This window comes from Simochromis diagramma, unplaced genomic scaffold (genome assembly GCF_900408965.1).
Source record: "Simochromis diagramma unplaced genomic scaffold, fSimDia1.1 OVJJ01000583.1, whole genome shotgun sequence".
Taxonomy (NCBI): Eukaryota; Metazoa; Chordata; class Actinopteri; order Cichliformes; family Cichlidae; genus Simochromis; species Simochromis diagramma.
The window spans coordinates 560,928-582,909 of NW_024387285.1; the positions used below are offsets into that span (position 1 = coordinate 560,928).

General features: G+C 43.2%; 1 protein-coding gene across 2 annotated transcripts in view; it reads left to right on the forward strand.

The window, feature by feature from the left end:
• LOC120716160 (doublesex- and mab-3-related transcription factor 1-like) overlaps positions 1 to 21,982 on the forward strand; it is a 33,680-nt gene that overhangs the window by 6,111 nt on the left and 5,587 nt on the right. Inside the window, exon 4 of one of the 2 annotated variants that reach the window (XM_040003570.1) lies at positions 7,796 to 7,970. In XM_040003570.1, coding sequence (XP_039859504.1) covers positions 7,796 to 7,970 — 175 coding nt within the window. Of the gene's footprint in view, positions 1 to 7,792; positions 7,971 to 21,982 lie in introns of both variants that reach the window. The other variant, XM_040003569.1, reaches the window with a different exon arrangement.

The following is a 21,982-nucleotide window of genomic DNA, read 5'->3' on the forward strand; positions in this document are numbered from 1 at the left end:
ATCTATCGTCCGATAACGATATAAATCACGAAAATTTAACATTTTCTGTAAATTCTGTGAATCTCGGGCAGCTCGACTTGTGTGAAGTGTTTCCAGCTGCGCGTCATGTAGCTGGAGTCGAGTGTTTTAACAGATGCATGAAACGATGCATTTTTAGACATAAGTTGTAACGGCCGCCGTTTTCTTTGTATTTCTAACACGGCGTGCTGCGGGGAAAAGCCTGCTCTAACGTTTGAGTCTAAGGTTTATTTTTTAGCACCTGGCATCTTTTTTGCTTCTCATCTGTAGATACTCTGCATCTTTCACGTGATTCAGCTTATTTTGAAAAGTCTCAACAGGATCTTGAGCTTTATTCTGAAAGGTTTATGTGGAAAATAAACAAGCGGACACGGGATGGTTTTATCGTAGTTGTTGCTAACGACAACGCATAAAACAGGCGCTTGTCCGTCTGTAGTGGTTATATTACATATAAGAGAAAGAGAGAACTTTAAGAAATTAATATAGCCACTACAGTCACCATCAAAATGATGAAAATGTTTCTTTTTTAATTCACAAGAATTAATTTCTTACAGTTTAAGCCCAAAGAGTCGTGTTGATTATACCGTCATGTATCTGAGATGAGCTAAAGTTGAACTTTCTCACTGTGGGGTTTCTGAGGGTGCAGTTAGACTTCTTTACACTGACAGAACGCAGAGTTTCACTGGTCCCGCCCCCTGAAGCTCAGAGTGGGCCCACCATATAAAATGAGTTTGACGTCCTTGCCTTAGTGGTCACTTTATAGTATGTTACAGTCCTGCAAACCCAGAGGATAAAGATGCGTCCAGTTTCTGACTCCAGGTCCGCTGCCTCGCTCTTACTGCGCTCAAGTACAGACCTCTGTTTAAATCACTGAAATGAATTTGGGGCTGATTATACTGGATGTTTACTGCTCGGTCAAAAGAAAAGCGATGAAAATCAATCCAGTGTTAAATCATCTTCAAGGATACTTTAGTGAACTAAAGGTGTCTAAAAACAGAAACCAGCTGTGAAAAATAAAAATCAGCTCTAGACTTTGGATGGCTGCAAATTAACTGCATTCACAAAGTGTTTGTATCCAGATAACTGCTCTGAACTTATGTATAGAATAGAATAGAATAGAATAATCCTTTAATTGTCCTGCAGGGGAAATTTGGTTCTAAAGGCAGCAAAAAAACACCTATACAAGCAGAAGAGGACACAGGACGGAGACACACAAAATTTTACATATTTCCATCATGGACAATCGTTACCAAAACAGTTCTGTGCAGTTATTAAAATTAAAGTACAGATAAATGGCAAACCCAGCTGTAGTGTGCAAACAGAGCAGGATATGAAAGTAGTTTAAATAGTTAAGAATATTTAGAATAATTAGAAAAGTGCAGATTGTGTGTCGTACCTGTGCATTAAAAAGTAGACGTGTAACTTCCAATAAGTTAGTGTATATAAACTGAGGAAAGTAGTTGTTCGGTTGATTAGTGGAAATTTACTCCACGACTAAAAACATTGAACCCAACACTGAAACTAACAAAGCTGAACCCAAAGCTCTTAACGAGTAAACCAAAACAAGCAAACCTGCTGTGGAAAGTGAAGAAAAGTGAACAGATTTCAGAACAAAATAGAAATAAAAGCTCTGATGTTGCTGTATGTTTGCTTATTGTAATCACATTACATTTCAAAACAGCCCCAGCTGGTTTCTAACAGAAGCCGCCTGATGAACGATGTCTGTCAGAACAGTTTAAAGGACTAAATGAGGGGCAGTGTTCATGTATGAGACTGATGAGGAACTCGAACGTGTCCTGATGGAGAAGGTTCGACGTCTGTGTTCAGGAAATGTAACCGAGTCAGTGATGCATCAGTGTGTCCTGTGCTCAGATAACCGTATACGTGGTTACACCCAGGTCACAATTCAATTGAAAAAAGTCAGCGCTGATGGTAAAAGAGAGAGCAGGACACACACACACACACACACACACACACACACACACACACACACACACACACACACACACACACACACACACACACACACACTAAGCTTATGCATGGAGCAGATTAGATCTATAACTCTCCTGCGTTTGTGTTTTTATGAAGAACATTTGTACCCCTCTCTCCGCCCCCTCCTTCTCTCTCAGTTGCCCCAGTAGCAACGTCTACTTTTGGGGTCACTGCCTCCGCGATCCTGCCCGCGCACAGCAGAGCCTGAATTGCAAAGGTTAATGGTATTGTCTGTCGGCAGAGGAACACACCGCTATGCCTCAGCGCCCGAGGGAGAAAGCCAGCACATTAATGCTAATCAGTTAGCGCTCTTTAGCATAATTTGGCCATCCGCTTTTGTGATTTATGATATTTTCAGTGAAGTTGTCAGGTTGAGAGGGCTACGTGCTGTGGTTATTCAATATCAGAGGCAGATTTTTTTGTATTTGCACGAGGAGCTGATTTAATGAAGATGAGTTTTAGAGCAGCAAACACTCAATAAATAATATCTGTAAGTAGAAAGGTGGGATGAAATAGTTCATTGCCTGATTTTAACATTTGGTTAAAGAGAAAGAAAGAAGGAAACTGTTGTGTCTCCTTTACCCGTCCTAAACCTCCAGTTCAGTGAGCTGCATTCAGATTTTAGTATCCCAAACTGAAGCGAGTCCTTGAGTTGCTCACTTTAGATTTTGTCTCCATATTTGATGCAAAGCAGTTATCGCTGTCCTGTTTCTGCACGATGCAGAGAGCACGCCCGAGTCAATGCAAGCCCAACAGCCTTTAACTTTTCATTCGTTGGGGTTTTTCTCAAGGTGTCCCTTTATAAATACAACATCTCATTGTGAGTGCATAAACGACACTATGCACATCTATAAATCTGTTGATGCTGACAGAGGTGATGGCAAAGGCGAATCATCATTAACTGTGGATGGATCTACTATGAAACTTCCAGAACTAAGAAATAAATGGTTTTCTTCACTGTGAGGCAGGAAACTCCTGACAAAGTGTGTAACAGGAGAAAAATCTGTACAGTTCACCTTGTTGCTGTAGTCGTGGGCTCACGGTCAGAATAATCTTGGTGGCTCATATACATTTTTTAATTTAAACACTGGTTTTCAGCCATGCGTCCATATTCTGCTGCTGATCTGAGAGGCAGCAGTCTAAGCAGGGACCTCCTCGAGCGCTGAGGTGTCACCAAGCTGGCTGAGAAACATAATCTGACCAGTGTGCCCGAGGTCTTCCTGTGGTCTTCTACTGGTAGGACTATGATTCCTAAGATGCCCAAACCACCTCATCTGGTGTCCTTATAGAAGAGTAGCAGCTTTACTCTGAGTCCCTCTCAGGTGACGAACTACAACTACTGCTGGATGGAGAAGGGTTCACACTTAAATGAGCTGTGGGCCCCTGCTGGCAGTGTCGTCTCATTGAGGGTCACTGTAGTGTTCAAGTAGTACAAAAGAAACAAACAACCACAAATGTTTGTTTGGTACCACTGCTTGCATCCACGATCGTAGGCGAGGGCGGGAACGTAGACTGAGCAGTAAATCGACAGCTTTGATTTCACGCTCAGCTCTCTTCACCGTAAAGATTGGTACAGCGTTCAGATCCCCGCTGACTCCTGCTCCTCTCTCCACCCACTTGTGAACCCGACCCAGAGATACTTGAACTCCTCCCAAACACACCATTTTGTGGCCTCTGACTTTTCTTGCCAGCTGCTTCACGCTTGGCTGCAAACCCTCCAGTTTAAGCGAGAGGTCACTTCCTGATAAAGCCAGAAGATCGGCAGAAAGCACAGAGGTGATCCCGAGGCCACCAAGCCAGAAACCGCCGGCCACACTTTGCTGCGCCCGGAAATTCTATCCATGAAAGTTACGAACAACAAGTTTCAAGTCAAACTTTGTTATTTTTTATATTTCTGCATCTGCTTTTTGCCAGTTTGTTTTCGCCTGTTCTGTTTTTATGTTTTGTTGGCACTTCTTAACGCCTCACTCATGACTGAGGTGAAATATGCATTTCCCTTAAAATCATTAAGCTAATGCGTCATAATAAAGTGATGCGCAGGTCCTGAGCTCTTCCCACTGTAACAGCAGAGGAAACAATGTGGTCTTTATCAGTGGAAGGCCATCTGCCTCCGCCTTTTCTCCTGTGCACTCAGTGACGCTTGGCTGTCATGCAGGTGGATGGTGATAATATAAGGGTAGTGTAGAGCTTCCAGACAGGAGATGGTGCCAGATAAGAAGACAGGCCCTCTCAGGGAGGTAAGGAAGCCCCTCCTTAAGGACTCAGCAACTTATCTGGGTGGTTCAGAGGAGGCACTGTAGGTCTGTGAGCAAACCGCAGCGTACGGCCGTCTTACACGTTTGGCACAAGTTGTTACTGATGTCATGGTGATAATGGTGGCTTTCTCTTCACTCGCCATTTATTTCAATATTAATATCAGTGCTGTCTGACATGTGCCTTGTTTAAATCGCTTTGGTTGGTACATCCAGGTGTTCTCCAGACTGAGTGCAAATAAGGCAAAAACTGCACACATGCTGAAGCAGGACCACAGGAGAGCCGATGCTGCACGCCTGACCCGACAGGCTGATATTGAGACGCATGTGCACGTCCAGTTTGTAGCAGTGGCCCTTGTTGTACTTTAGTCTTGATCACAGAACTCGTAATATTTTAAAGAAATGCTGCTTTGATGTTAAACTGCGCTTTGCAGTAAAAACTGAGCAGCAGTTTCTTCATTCGCTTACAGGCCTGCAGACTGTTACTGAGGGCTGCTGCTGGCCTGCAGACCACGCTTTGAGAACCCTGACTGTGAATTGTTCCATTGTCATGCCCCCTTTCCTTTAACAAACAAACACCCTTTATTTGTCACATGCACAATTATACAGAGTACAACATGTAGTGAAATTCTTGTGTCCAAGCTGCAGACATAGCTGCGGGGGTTTTGGGTTTTTTTTTTTTTGCGTGGGGGGTCTAGTCAGGACCCTTACTGGAGACCGGGTGGGAATCAAACTTGTGACTCCCGTTCCGAAGGTGTGTAGTCTTACCACTACACCATCCAGCTTCCTTCCCTCCACTTGAACTGGAGTCAGCTGATTCAGGCACAAGTGTGCAGAAAAAAAGGCGCCTTTGATTTTTCCTGCTCATCCTTCATGCAGGTCATTAAAGATTTGCAATGCAAACAGCAGCACATTTGTACCTGTAATGGCGTTACTGAATTTAGTACAGTAACGGGTTAAATTACTGCAAAAAAAAAAAAAGTTTCATGCGTGCATGTGGAAAAGATTAAGAAACAGCAGCGCGACCTCTGCACAGACCTGAGCGAGCACCAGTGAGAATGATAGCGGGCTGCAAACCAGCATGACTGAAGGCAGCCGTGGAGACGTTACTGCAGGTTAATAGGACACTTTATTAGATTCATCAGTAAGATAGTAGAAGGGTATCAGCTGGCACTGCGATCAGCTGATCAGCCTGGAATTAAAGTTAAGCTTGACTGTGTGACTTCATTCAACTCTTATCACTGAAGGACATGTTTTTGTTTCTGTTTCCAAAGTTTGATGCTTTAGGTGAGCGTGTTAGGGTGAAGCTGCACTTGGACTGACGAGGACACACACAGTTTATTTATAGCACATAATCATAAACATTTGGAATGAAAACCTACACTGTTCACAGAAAAACACAGTAAACTGGAAATAATCTGATAAAGCAGTGGTATTCAGATTCCTCTGGGCGTGTCTGCTTCATGAAAACTTATCATAACCACGTGGTCGGTGTGAATAACCAGCCTGATTATGGTCGCGTGTCTGAAGGACATCCCAGGCAGCTGGTCATCTGGGTGTTTTGAGCTGCTTTCATTATTTTAACCGACACATTTTGAACCTGTTTGTGATCATTTCTCCGGACTTTACTTCTTCGTTGGTGTTGCTTCCAGCTTCAGCTTCCCATTTATCGCTCCATAACCCCCCACAGCTTTGTGAAAGCCTGATTGGTGGCTGGTGGATCCAGCTGCTGTCGAAGGTTTATTCATCATCCGTGGGGAAAATATGTTTGAACACCATTTGTCTCTTTGTGCGAGAACACCAACACTGAGCTAATTTAAAGTCCTGCTTTTTACAAAGTGGCACAAACTATCACCTGACTTGATGACAGGTCAGATGATGTGGACAGTTAGCTACACACTGTGGCATCGTGCTGAACCCGGGGATGTGCTCGCCGCCTCTGGATGTAAACGTATGGAAAAACTCAGCCTCGGCGAGCAACTTTGACAGTTTTGTTTGGTGCTCCGTGTGTCCCGCTTAACCATCAGCGCGGTGCACTTTCAAGACTCCAGTTCCAATCTGTATTGTATTTTTCACGGCCTAATACAGGAGCCGAGTGTAGCTTAAATAACAGTTTATAAAGCTGTCGCAGAACCGATGGTGTGGACAATACGGGTGACGTATTACAGCCTGACAGAAATCAAATTCCATAAAAATGAAATTGAAAACCCTCAGCGAGGCGGGCTTGCTGCTGAGTAGACAGCTCGTTTTAAAGTTTTCAGAGGACTGAGGAAAGCCAGCTCTGGGTGTTGCTGCCCATTTTGAGAACAAGCCGCGGGCCTGTGAAATCACACACTGCTAATTTTCTGTCATATATTATTTTACGGCTGTATTTCTTTCTGTCACTCCGAGTTGTTAAAGTGTTGCCTGTGAAAATCTGATGTATGAGATGAAGGATTTTACAGTCAGAATCTGTGAGTGGACTCACACAGCAGCGGCGTTTATATTGTATTATAAATATATCCAGTGGCGGTGTTAGCGGGCTCTGATGTTCTGATGTAAGTCATAAAGCCAGTGTAAACCACTGTAACCTCACAGAGCTGCAGGAAATAAACTGTATTTTATATAAAACCTTTATTTAAAGTGCAGATCTTAAGATCATGTGACCCCAGTATGGCGTATAGCCTCTGTTGAACCAACGGCTGGTGTTTGGCTCACAGAGCAAAAGTCACAGGAAAGACTTTTTAAAGCCGGAACAGTTCTTTGGTTTTTTGAACAGTTCCCACAAAAATCTCCAGTTTTTATCAGCATGTCTTTAAGCTCAGTTTTTTAATTCATCATGTAGCTACCAAGATATCAGCTCAGACGGAAACTATTCAAACACCTCAGAAAGAAATCCCCTTGTGTGCAGCTAAGATTTCAGTGTGAGCATTTAAGATCAGGACATTTTTGTCGTGAGCAAAACCAAATGTAGACTGATGTTAATTTTATCATTATTGCATTTATAACAAACAATTAAAAAGAAGCGACAGAAACACCCTTCAACTCTGTTATGAGTGATGTTGCATAGTTTGTCCACCAGAGGGCGCTCTGCAACTTCCCCAATAGCAACAAACATGTTTGGAACCAACAACCAGCTGATCCAAGAGTAAACAAGCAGATAAATAACTGCACACAACAAATGTTACAGATCTGTTTAGGTTTTGTTTGTCTGGAGGCAAAAAATATATATTTAATATCCGATAATTAAAACATTTTGTTTCTAGTCTCGTGTTGTTTCTGTCGTCATCTTGTCATATGATGGTTTTGTTTCTGCCCAGCGGGGACCCCAACATGAACTTTTATCAAGAACTATTTAATCCTCATACCACACCTTCAACCATGGGTCAGCTCCTAAATATGAAGACTGACCTTAATTCAGATCTTTGGTGGATTAAAGAGGACCTCCAGGCCTCCACTTTCTGGAGCTTTGCTGTTTATCCACAGCATGCAGTGTTTGTATGTTTTCAATCTAAAAGTGCCTGTCTTTGTGTTTTACTTGCATAAAGCAGATGCCTCATGGCGATGGCCGCCTGCCCAGCCACAACGTGTCGTCTCAGTACCGCATGCACTCCTACTACCCAGCAGCCACCTACCTGACTCAGGGCCTGGGCTCCACCACCTGTGTGCCACCCTTCTTTAGCCTGGATGACAGCAATAACAGCTGCTCTGAGACCATGGCAGCCTGTGAGTGACACACAACAACACACTTCTCAGGCTCCATAAACCTTTACCCAGACTTTATCAACAGTACATGGAAGGGAGGATTGCACTCGAATCCAGAGCGCCATAAAATGCACTTTTTACTTTGACTAAACTTTTTTCCTTCCTGCTTCTGATGCAGTTCTGTAAAAGCAGGTCTGAGCCGAGCGTTTCTGAAGCTACAAAGTTAAAAACAGTACTGCTCTGTTTCTTTTTGGCATGTTTAAAGATGAAGTAGATTTGATCCCCTGATCTCTGCAGCTCTCGATTTCTGGCACTTGCCAATCTGAGACACTGATCTCTTCTTAACGTAGCTGCTGACGGAGGTGGCTTGGATTTTGTGCCTTTCTCATGCCTGTGAATGTGGGCTCATCAGATTGTGTGTGTGTTGCTTCACATGTTCAGCACAGTGTTTTTGGAATTTGTAAAGACTGCATGTAAGTGCATGATAAGAGAGAAGATCCAGCATAAAGCAGAAGAGATAGAGGGAGGCTGCTCGACTAATAAGGCCAAATGGAAATTAAGGACATTTAAAGGATTTGCTGTTTGATGGTTTTCAGGCAGGATAAGCTTCAGATCAGGATTCTGGCTCTGCAGTGGACGTCGTTATTAGATTTAAATGTGTTCAGAGAGCACACGACATAATCTTAACAACTCTCAGATAAACTTGTTAGTAACAGAGGACTGCAGCATGCAGAGGTTCACATTTGCATGAGCACAGTGGGAGTGCAAAGGCTGGTTTGACTGAGGCATTGAGGGTTTGATGTCTTGATTTTGTGTTATGATTTTTATTATTTGTTGTAGTTTCTGTGCCCTCCAAGGATCTGGGACTGTTTTTGTTCCTGTTTTAATTTGAAGTGTCTGCCTTTTGTGTCGTTTGTTTTGTGATTGTTGGTGCTGTTGTTGCGTTGAGTGCTTAGTCTTTGTCTCCACACACCCTGACAGAAGGTGTCTCTCTGAGTTCCTGTGATGGAGCTGCGTCTGAGTCAGTGTTAAAACTCAGACTGTTGGACGGTCGTCTTCTGTATCTGTTTCATGGTTATCGCCGTTTTCTTTCACACCTGTTACCTGTACAGATCTGGGCTGTTCTAATCCACACCTCCCTCATTTTTGTGATCCTCAGATATATGTAGAATCATAAACCTGTAGGTTACATAAATTCTGTAGCAATTAGCATAAAAAATCTCTTTTTCCTCTTTCCTCGTGTGTTTGTCTCTTATAAACCTTTGCACATTGCAGAGATTCAGTTCTATGAAGCCTTAAATTAAACTCAAGTTTTCTTTTAACTATTTCTGACACTCTTTGGCACAGGATAATCCATTTTTCCTTTCTTGCACTTGGCAACAGTGGGAAGGAAAAACTCACTTTTAACAGGAAGACAGCTGGGGTGAAGGAAAGGGAGACATAAGGCACGCAGAGGAGGAGAGCCAGAGATTAATAATAACTAATGATAGGAAATGAATGAAAATGAGTCATAGACGCATCTTGGTTGCAGAGATTTTTAACACTGTGAATATGACACTCAGTTCCCTTCGTGCTTACATCTAAAAACTGGGTTTGTTTTATTTTTAAGGAACTAAAGATGAAGGTTGTATTGTATGTTATTGCTCATATATAAAGGATATAGGGGAAGCGCATCAACAGTACAACATAAATATCCTTCTTTCAATGAATCAGAGCGCTGACACCACCAGCATCGCAAACCTAAAGACCCCCACGTCTCTCCTTGTGTCTGTATTTGTTTATGACTTTCACCTGTCCTTTTCCTGTGGGGGTCCCACGTCAGCCCCCTGCTGTGAATCGCCATGCTCCATTACAAGATAACAACGCTCTCTGTGGGTGGCCCCGCAGTTAGAGGCAGAGGATCAGCCTGCCTCAGTCGGGTTCTTTCACCTTTACTGTGGTTTCTCTCATCAGGAAGCGTGTACTTGCAAATATACCTGGAGACGTTTTTTTTCATTAATCGGATTTTTAGCTTCTAAACTTTAGAAATTAAATGAGCTTATGTGTTTTTAAAGATACAGAAACGGCCTTGGTGGCTTACTGAATGTAATAAAAACAGCACAGCAGATCCCCAAAGACATTCAAGTGGCTCAGTATAGCAGAGGGAGGCACAGAGCAGAGCGCAGTGCAAAGAAGAGCTGTCATTTAACACTGACACGAAGGTTGATGGTTTATTTGAAATGACAGAGACTGAGGATGTTGTAGCTGCTGCAAACATTTTGATTGATTCCACATCGACACTGTGCTGTCTCACACAAAAATGTGCATCTCAGGGAATCATGAACTCATGCAGCACGAATTCTGGATGCAGGTCTTTGAGCTGTGTCGTTTTTCCTGTGCTTGTGCACTTCCTTCTTCTGATTCAGCTGTAAGGACAGACTTGAACACTTGTCCCTGCACCTCAGTACAAACACTACAGAACAGAAACAACATTGATGGCGTTTTCAGGATTTTAAGTGTTCGTCCTGGTGACATCTGCACTACTCTCTTACAAATGTGATTTTGCTTGAAGCATCTGAGCTGCCACAGGAAACAGAGCCTGCTGATCTCAGCCCAGGTACCTGTTCTCCTCCAACACATCAGGGACATAAAACACCATCTGAAGTGCTGTTTTTGCGTTAAACTGATGGTTAGCATGCGAGGAAAGAAGGTTGCTAGCCCAGACTATTGACTAATAAATTAGTCTCCATCAGATGTTATCGTTTGCTTGTTTGGATCTTCATTTTATTGTAAAAAGGTAAAATCAGTGCTACAGTAAAGATAAACCGAGAACCTCCCCACGCTGTCTCGTTTCTCATATTTTATTAAATCATGTTTCACTTCAGCCGACCTTCATCGGGTACAAAAACCAGTGTTTCTAAAATGTTCACTCCCATCCACCCGGCAGAATTCCAATTAGGGAATATTGGATGTTGAAACACTTGACACGTGTTTGCTGTTAATCAGATGATGGCGCATTATAATAAAAACACAGGAACAGACTCACTAACAGGAAGAAGGATGAAGGATATCTGCTTCCATCGGTGGGGTGAGTGGGGTCTGCTGTGGGCTAATACTGCAGCTACTGCTGCACAGGCTCTGATAATGTGGTTCTCAGAAGGAATAACTAAGCGTTTAAAAGGGAGGCCTGTTGGGTGGAGAATGTTTTTCCTTGACTCAGCTTATTGTCATCATGCTTGCTTAGTTCAGACACAACCAAACTTGGTGTGTGGGTGTGCGCCGTGTCTCCCAGAGCTGGAAGATAAAGCGTGTTTCTGCAGACAAGGCTGCGTTTAATATGTCCACTGTTAGATCACTCCTGTGCTCCTGTAAACGGCAGCGTGCATGTGTCAGGCCGCGGCCTTGATGTCTGCTGAGGCTCGTTCACATCTTATCAGCAAGTTTTTGGACAATGACCATTTTTGTAGCTTTGGCTCTGTGTGCATGTCAACTGAAACTGCCAAGAAGTGAACACTTTCAGCTTGGATTGAACAACTGCATCAACCGTTTCAGGATTATAAACACTTTTATACACAACTCCATCATCAGAGGCTCAGGAAGTGGCAGATAAAAAATGTTTTTTATCTGCCACGTGAAAACATGACAACTTGATGTTGATGGAAGTGAAGTTGGCCGTCGTTAGACTGGAAATAAAGGCTCGTAATAAAGAGATGTGATGCAAGGTGCAGGTGACTGCTGGTTTTCTTTGTTGTTTTGGTGTAAAATCATGTTTCTGATTTGGAGTTTTGCTCATTTGGAGTTCAAATGATGAGGAAGAGAAAACGTCTGTGTCCTGTGACAGTTTGGTTTGGACCTCAGTTCACAGCCATGGTTCTGGTTCATCCCTTCAGGTGCACGGGGGTGCAGCGGTTACTACTGTGGCCTCACATCAGGAAGGTCCTGATTCCAAATCCACCGCCCGGCCGAGACCTTTACAGACTTGTATGTCTGCTCACTCTTCTACAGTTCCCTTCTTCCTCCCACAGTCCAAAGACACGTTAAACTTAGTGGTTCTGAACTGGTCATAGGTGTGACTCGTGTGCTACCCCTGAAACAGACCAGCGACCCCCCCCCCCCCCCCCTCGCTCCACAGCAGCTGAAATAGGCTCCTGCTTTCTGACAAGCACTTAGGAAAATGGATGGTCGGGTTCATAACTTGTTTTTCTTTAGAGGGATGCACAACAGAAACAGGGTGAAATGTATTTTTACTACAGATCAGATCGCTTCATCATGGACCAGCCTGTTAAGAATGACATCATCGTTTGTACCGTGAGCTTAGTCTCAGCTAACGGTCACAGCGTTACTGTCGTCGTATTTAAACAGAAATATTCAGTGTAATCAAAGAAATTCACTCTTTTCCTAAAGATAACTTTTGGACAAGAACTTTAATTATTATAACAGCAGTCGATTAATCGTTAATCAAAAAATGTGTTACTTATAAGACAGAAAGTCCAATAATTGACCTAAAATAACTTGTTTTGCAGTAACCAGAAGCAATCCAGCAAGAAAAACTGAAAAAATGACTCAATTTAAGGTTAATAAGTAATCAATTAATTTTTACATTTATAAATAAATAGTTGAGGTTAATTTTCTTCCATTCACATATTGATTTTGGACTGTTTACTGAACAAACTGAACACTTTGACGACGCCTCTTTGAAATTGGACATTTTCACTGAGCTAAAGTCAAACAGTCATTTTTAGCTTTTGATAGAGATACAGTCTGGGTTATACGTCCTGGTTTCAGGTCTGCATTTCAGAAACGGCTTTGCTGTGACTGAACGTGCATCTGGTGCATCTCGGGATCAGTCGATGAGGAGGAAATGACTGTGAGCGGGGAGCCTCGCTGCCCTCCCTTCCACCTGGCAGCCAAGCAGCACCCTGTCAGATTTATCTCCCTCCCAGGATAAGGCTAATCATTTGGCCAAATACAGAGATCCAAATAACCTTCAGGAGTGCCACGTTGTCCTTTCCCCTCCCCTCCTCGCCTCCTCCTCTTCTTCCTCCACCCCTCTTCGCCCTCCCCCTTCGCAGGCCCCGCTGTCTCCGCAAAATTGCCTTCTGGAGTTAGTGAGCGGGAACAGTTAAGATTTACAAACAATGATGAAGCTTGTCATGCGTCTTTCTCCATCCGTCACGGCGGTCCGGGCGGAGCTGTGGGTAGAGCCGTCCCGGTGTTCTTCATAAAAGCCAGCTCTGTGTGAAATACGCCCCCGGCCGGCCTGTTTACTGCCCCGCGCTCGTCAGCAGCCCCGCCGCCGTAAATCGCCGAGCGGGAGGTGACAGTGCAGTCCATCAAACTCCCACCCCACTTCGCTGCCCTCCCAACATCTCACCTCGCGCTACCCCCACCCCTCATCACTCCATATAGACACACACAAACCGCAAACACCCGCCCCGCTTCCTCGCTAAGATCTATCCGAGGAGGCTCAGATGAGCTGCCCGAAAAGAGTTATGGCGGTTTTCGGTCTTACGGGAGACAGCCGCGCGCCCGGTCCGTCGGTGTTTATGTTCTTTCTTTTTTGTCCTTGTGTAGACTTTTTCAAAATTCACGAGAGCCCAAAGTTTGCGAGCTGTCAGCAACTTTCCCTCCACCTCCTCCGACTCTGTTTTTAGACCTCGCCCGCCTGACTGTACGTTTGTCTGTTTTTGTTATATTGGTGTCAGCGCGGCGTGCAGTCATTTAAATGCAAATCAGATTGTTGAGCTATTGCAGATGTTAATCCTGCTAATCGATAGACCTGTGTAAGCCCATTAAGTTAGAAATCCATTACTATCTTTCTAGATGATATTCTATTGATTTTTCTTGCTTCGGTCTACACTCTACTGTACGCCAACGTGAGTTACTGCGTATAAAGTCTGTCGTTTCGGGCGTTCCCCTCCTCGCGCACCCCCACAGTAACAGGCGGGGAAACAAACGGCGGGGAGATTGGTGTTAGTAAGTTTCTTTGTGTCGTGTGTAAAATGGGCTTTACCTGCTTTCAGATCAGATTTCTTTACACTCACATACAAAAAGAGTTAAGAACACACACACACACACACACACACACACACACACACACACACACACACACACACACACACACACACACACTCGGGCCGCACTCATTCCCGAGATGTCGGCAGGGCCTCTCGCTCTTTTGGATTTATTAAACCTGAAACAAATGGGTACCTGAAACCCAGGAGGTGACCTTTTCAGAGGGAGTGCTGTTTCATGTCATGTAGCAGCCAGAGTTCATTTCCTTGGTCACTGACAGGCTGACAACATCACTCAGCTCCGTGTTGTTTCATTGGCTCAAAAACAAACGGTTGCTGCAGGAAGCAGAAGTTTTGTATTGATTATGGAGCTTAAAGCTCTCTGTAAGATTTCTGTGACACACAGGAAAAAGCCGGGGTGTTGTTTAGTAAATAAAAAACAGGGACATACTGTGATTGTAGCTTCAGATTAAAATATGTGAGTTCAAATTGGACTCTTGTGTTTTTCCTTGTTTTGTCCTTTTGCTCTAAATGCTGTAATTCAGTCCATGGTCTCCACACATGGATCTTTCTGATGTCACTGGGAGTGGATGTCCCTATTGGATGTCTGCAGGTGCTCAACTTGGGCCGAAGCCAACATGGAGACGCCTTCAACCTGCATTCTTTCTATCAGACACCAGGGGGCGATCGTTGTGGTTCCAAATACAGAGGAAAACTTCCCTCTTTATGCGTATGCTCATTGGCTACATACGTTCACCTGAACAATAGAAACGCAGCCTACAGTTCAACCACACAATGAATGAAAACTGCGTCAGGGCGTCACGCCTCTGTCACCTTCACTGGGGACAGACTGGTTAACAATGCCGGAGTTTATTCATTTAATGGCTGATGTCAGAAAAGTGTTTGCTTGGTTAAAAATACACTCGTCAGTAAAGTGCTTGACAGGATTGGACAGGAAATAGAAAAGATGCAACTGTTCAGTAATTACCAGCTTTAAAAAACAGAAAACTCTGGGACACACACTTTTAACAACAAATTAAAATTTTAGTAACCCTGGTTATTAATTGGGTCACCTCTTTGAATATAAACACGTTGCGATCTTTGCAGTTTTTCAGAATACGTTTTGTTTGCCGTTTGTTTCTGAGAGTCCCCGCAGTGTTCCCGTCATCAGCGTGTCTGACTGAGCGGCCGTTGCTCACAGAAAAGTCCTGCGTGTCCTGTCAGGTTGTCTTCCACACTTTGCCGTGGTGCTAAGTGCCCTGATAGCCCGCGGGGCTGTGGACGGGCTAAATACCGGCGTAATTGTCTGCTCGGGGCACAAGCACCGCTGTAATGCGTTGTACAACCACCATTAACACAGGCCTGGGGCTGTGGAGACATTAAATGGCCAGGGCTGTGTAGTTTATGTCCTCTTCCCCTCACTCTCTATTTCTCTTTCCCTCTTACACACTCACACACACTCTCTCTCACACACACACACACACACACACACACACACACACACACACACACACACACACACACACACACACACACTCTCACATTGTCCTGCTCTGAGGGGCTTAAAAGGAAATGAAATGTGATCCTATTGGCTGCTGTTTCATCTTTGATTTTCTTTGATGTGCTGCATCAGTCTTTGTTGCTCGGGACGTTTGGATTAGCTTTAGTTTGTATCTGTAGTTCAGGAACTTTATTAGCGGCAGCGTCTCGACCCGGTGAGCAAACAGAGCAATCAGACTGAAGCGTTTCTGAGCCACAGTTACATAATGAGACCTAAATGTCTGACACTTATTCACTCAGAAAATACACATTTTTGTCATGTTTTCTGTTGTACTTTCACTTATATCGTCTGAGATCTTAAAGCTTTAGACAGTTAACGCTAACATTTAACGATTAAAAGTCCTGATGTTCTCGTTTGGTTGCCTTGAGTTTGTTTTCATGAATGAAAAACCTGGTGCACTGATTTTTTTCCTGTTTTTCTTTTAAATAAAAGAATAGGAAGCTGACATTCACATTTGTGATGTGGTTATGTATATGTTTAGGACTGGTATTTATATTTTTGTAAAATTATATCCTAATTAACATTAATAATAAGAATAGCCTTTTTAATGAAGTCTTGTATTATGGTGGCGTTTCAGGTTCTTAAACACTGAAAAATGACTTTGTCTCCTAATCTAGATTCTAACCTGATGGTTCTACGCAGCTAATCTCAAAATGCAAACATGACTTATGTCTAAATGTTCTCCGGATATAAACGACTTCTTGGATGTTGTTTCCTACTATGCTGCGTTCCCACTTAATGGTGCTCGTGTAGTCTCTTTCCTCGCGTTGTTTTGAGCATCAGCAGCGGCTGACAAATGACGCGGCCGTGGCAGCTCTCCGAAACAGCCGAGCGACTCGGATAAACACATCTGGCAGCTTTAGCACCCGTGAGAGGCGTCCTCCTATCCACAGCAATATATTTCACTCTTCCTGTGTCCTTTACTTTGGCATTTTTCTTACCCTGTCGACTCACAATGAATCTCTTGTTTAAAATGTAATGATAGAGAAGTCCTGCAAATATCGATCGGCCACCTCAGCTCATTATTGCATATCCATAACTCTTCGATGGATCATGTCAGGCAGCCCAGCGATGGACTGACGGGCCATTTTGTGAGCTGATGGGGCACAGTAGCCGAAATGGAGATTTAGCATAGGGACGAGGGCTGCGTCACGCCCCTGTGGCAGTCATCTTCACTGGGGACAGATTGGTTAACAATGCCGGAGCAAAGGTTTCTCTCTGCTTAATTAGCCTTTGACCCCGACAGTCTCCGTGGCCTCGACTCGGTTTGGTTCCAAAACAAACCAATAATGAGCCTTTAAGTGTTTTCTGATCCTCTGCATCCCTTTGAACAATTATCTTAACAGCTATTTATTAACAAGGTGAGAGTGATAAATGTATTTAACGGTACAGACAAGAAAACAAATAGTCCTGATTCATGAAAATGCAAAAGTTATTATTGACTCTGAAGATGTTTGATGTGAAATAGCAGTAGCTCAGGCAGTGACGGACTGTCAGCAGCAGTCACAGTGCAGAGCGAGGTGTGGTTTGTTTCAGCAGTGCTGGCTCTATTTGTACACACATGTATATGTGGGGGGGCTCAAGGCTCGTCTTTGTGTTGTGAGAAAAAGAACAAATATAATCATACAACCAAAACAAAGAGCAGTCTGTCCTTAGGCTCTGTTAGCTTCAGTGTTCTGGTTTCCCTTCGATGTTGTGTCTTTTTGTTGCGACTGCTTCCACAGCAGGACGGGGAGGCTTTGAAACGCTTCATTTGGACTAATTCTTCAAACTTTGTGGGGAAAAATTCTCTCAAAGTAAAAAGAAAAGAGAAAAATTATTTTTGTCTCCCTTCAGATGTGGATTTCTTTCCATAATCTGGATTAGTAGTTTATAAACTTGATAAGTTACATGATTACCTTAAGGGTTATTAAAGTACTCTAATTCTGAAGTCTAAATAAGTGGGAAGCCATAGTGGGCATTTAGTCTGTTGCTTGGCATAATATTAATTGAAAAGTGACTGACACATACATTCTGTCAGGTTTAAAGGCTCCAAAACATTTAAGATGATGTCTTTTGATCAGCTGTAATGCAAACAGTAATATGGATTATATGATGTCAAAGAAATGAAACGAGCATTTTTTAAATAAACTGATACATTTTAGACTGTTAGATTAAAATGATTGTTCAGCCTGCAGAGTTAGGGCTCCTACAGAAAAGTCAGGTGGTTTAAAGCCGAGGGTGAAGGTCTGCACTGTGAACATCAGCTGAGTGTCATGAGCCTCCACTGTTCACTGCTCAGTATTTAAAGCCCGCCTGCCTGACTGCTCTTTGACTGAGTTTTCCGGGCCATTAAGTCCTGCTGCTCGCCTGATGATGAGGAGCCGAGCGCCCATACGGGGAGCGTCCATCCCTACATGGGCTGTCCTCAGTTGGACACACACGGGACCCTCTCAAACTGGCCAGGCGCTTTTTTTAAGCTGCAGCTCGTATCTTTTTAATGGGAGCCATTTAATCCCAGGTCAACCTTGTCATGTGACAGGCAACTCTTCATTCGTAAGATTGAATTTTTGCTGCCTTGATAACAGCCTCCACTAAGTGTTGCTGTCCCTGGACAGAAAGCGCTTTCAGGCAGTCGACAGTAGCGGGGAACTTGCAGCTTGCAGACACTGAACAGTGTCTCCTTTGCAGTTAAAAGTTACGAAAGTGAGAGCCAAAGTATCAAGGCTGAGTCATCTGCTGCAGAGACAAGAGTTTGGATCTAGTCGAGTCATGCAGCTGTTCTCTCTTAATATATCATTAATGTGTTCTTGTCTGTTATTCTAAATCAGGATTAAGACAAGGTTGATTTTTCAGTTTGTTTGTTTTTGTCAGGAGTGTTAGTTTAGTTGCTGTCTCGTGTTTTGATTCATGTCTATTTCTATCATAATTTATGCAGAGGTAACCTCCCCTGGTGTTTCTGTTATTGCTCTCTCTGTCTCACACTGTCTGTCTTCTTTGCTCCCTTCTGTTTCCTTGTGCATGTGTATGTTAATTAGGGCTGGGCCATATTATACCGTTCACGGTAATACTGGTACAATGTTAGGCAACGAAAAAAAAAAAGATGTTTTCATACGCACATGGCCGATCGTTGAGTGAAACGGATGAACCAGAATTGGTTTGTAAAAATGGTGCAACTTCAGTGATGTGGAACTGGTTTGGTGTTTGTCCGTCAGATACACAACAAAGCACATTTTTTTGTAGAACATGCAAGCGGCCGTCGTTATTGTCGTATTTGTCGAACTAAGGTGCTCGTAAATCTGGGAGTAATCTGGGTCCTAAACTCCGTATTCTACAGGTCCCAAAGTCAAACGAACACTGCAGCATCACTGAGAGTTAAAAACTGTCTAAATTCTTTCATCTTTAATAAAACGATCAGCATTGCTGCTTTACCAGGTGTAACTATGAAGTTTAGCATCCAGGCATCCATGAAAACAGAATTTATTACATTTAACGGAGGTAGAAGTTAGCGGAAGTTAGCGGAAGCTAGCTCGCTAGTTTCGCTAGTTACCTCAGCATGATATAGCATGTTCTGACTGAGAGATTTCAGAAAAAATTTAAACGTACAGCTCTGTTATAACTTCCAACATAAATGAAGACAGGAAACTAAACAGCAGTGATGTTTGTAAAGTTACTGAAGTTGGGCTAGCTGGTATATAATGATGTGCGACGTGATCGCTAGCGACACAGCTATGTTAGCATAACATAAACAGTGAAGCTGGAGGATGAACGCTAACACTTTTCCACTCGATAAAAGTTAACGTGAAAGTTCCTGATGGTTAGAGACAAATACAGTCGCATGGCAGGATGCTGTAAACGGACCAAACTTCAGTCAGGAGAACAACTGAGATAATCCATCCACAATACGAGGTTAGTCATTAATATACTGCAACAACATGGGAATAGAGCAGCTGTGATAGAATACAGCATTAATGAATCAATGGTACAGAAGTGGAGGAAGCAAGAAGAATGAGTTGAGTAAAGTTTGATTTATCTGACTGCTTTGTTTCGTGCCTTATAATCCCGTGCACCTTATGGGCCGAAAAATACATATTTGACTTTTTTATTTGGCACACTGCACTTAATGTTGCAAAGCTCCTCTTTTTAACGTCAGTGGATATTATACATGGTTATGCTCTGGATATGCCAGCCCATTTCTACTGGAAATGACTTTGGTTAAACTTTCAGTAAGGAATTTGCATTTGCACTGTTACATTTTTATATAGCTTCAATGCACATAAAACAGCTGCTTGTTTAAGTGAAAATAAATGGATGGGTTTTTTGGCGCTAGTAAAGTTGTGGAGTTGTATTTTGTCTCGCATCAATTATATCGTCAGTTATATCGTTATCGCAAATTTTCTGTTGATGTTCTTGCTGTTTGTCCAAGCTAAGCTGGACATTGTTTAATTCTGGACTTTCCATTTCCACCAACATGTTCTGGATTTGGGTTCTTCTCTACATACTCCACACACAATGTCAAATTAGTTTTCCAAGAAAGCCCAGTGTTAGAACTGCTAACACGATACAACTGATTATTAATCCTACAGAACCAGGCTAGTTCAGCTGTTTACTTTCCATCTGACTTGCTAACAACTACCTATCAAACAGAGGCAGAGACGCTGTGATGTGATGACATCTTAGAATCAGCTGTTAGCTGCTGTTGCACAAACATTACTACAGACAGCAATGCAACATCCATCCATTCTCTTCCGCTTATCATTGTCAGGATAGCAGTGACCAATGCAGGGAACATATAGTCAGGTAATTCCACACATCACAAACTTAAAGTAAACCATTGCCTTTTAAAAGAAATTAGTTAAAAATAGAGAAATGTTTGAGATTCACTGACCTAAAGGCTCACAGAGCTATTAGCAGGTTTCAAGTCCCAGTTAGATGAATTATTTTCTTTGTTAATGAGCGATAAGATCAAATTCAAATCAAATCAAATTCAAATTCAAATTTTATTTGTCACGTACACAGTCATACACAGTACGATATGTAGTGAAATGCTTGCAACGGCCTCGTTGATGTGAAATGATCTCTGCAAATTTAGATCCTGTGCTAAGTAGGTATTTATTTCAGATACATAAACTCCCTTGACAATCAGTACAGTTGAAGGCAGAGCTAAGCATGCACATACAGGGTGTGTGTGTTTACTTAAGTGTTATCTACCCACATGACCCTTGTGTACAGGAGATGAGTGTGGAGCATGAAACCCACAGAGCGAGCTTATCCTCGGAGGATCAGACTGAATTACCATCTCCTCTCACATCTGGGCTTTTGTTCCCTGCTTTGGCAGCAGCAGAAGTGATTGTACCTCCATTCACACCCTCCCTCCCTCTCTTAGCAGGACAAGTGGGAGGTTAAAAAAGCTTCCTTTTGTTAATCCACACAAAGACTGTTTAATAGTTTGGAAATCTTATATAGAGTGCTGAGTGAGTGAGAAAAGGGCACAAGTTCATTCCAGAGAATGAACTCTGAGCATCACAGGCGGTTTGTTACAGCCTGGAGGGGAACTTTGGACAGACTGGATATTCTTGGTTGTTACTATCAGACATGTAGATGAAAGTTACAGCTTAAAGTTCTCTGGAGGCCATGCATGAAATATATAACATGAAAATTATCTGTATCCATGGATACTGTGACGTCACCCATTAGTTTGTTTTCTTCACCCATGTTTGTATCAGCTAATGCTGGCGAGCTGGTTTGGTTAACAAGCATCCATCCAGTAGGCAAACGTCAGTGACTTGACGCGATGATAGATGATCACTGGAGATGCAAAGTGGGCGGTACCAGGTTAAACGTTGCCAACTTTGAGGTCAGAAAATGAAGCAACTTTGAACAAGAGCGAAGGGCTCTGTCGATTGAATGCGACATGCTGGGTTATACATTGTTACCTAGGAAACCGTAGTCGTCTGCCTGTCTTCAACTTATAGATTTTATGTATTAAGCTTTTATCAACCCCCCTATTTAAGAAGGGGGGGCTGGAGAGTGTGCACCAACCACAGGGGGCTCGCACTCCTCAGCGTCCCCAGCTCTGTGCCTGCGACACTGGAGAGGAGAGTCTGTCCGTTAGTCAAGCCTCCGATTCAGGACGATTTTCAGTCGTGGAAGCTGGACCAACTCTTCATCCTCTCCAGAATATTCGAGAGTCGTGGGAGGTTGCTCAACCACTCAACACGTGTTTTGTGCACTTGGAGAACGCATTCAATTGCGTTCCTCGAGGTATCCCTTGGGGGGTGCTTCAGAGGTATGAGGTGTCTGGTTTGTAAAAGTTGGACTTTTCCCGTGGTTGTTTGACTTCACCAGCGCTGCTCTGTGTCGCATATTCACATATTATGGACAGAATATCTTGGATTAACCAGGTGGTGGGTATGTGTTTCATATTTGCTCTTTGCAGATGATGTGGTTCTGTTGGCTTTATTGGATGTAATCTCCGGGTCGCTTTGCAGCTGAGTGTG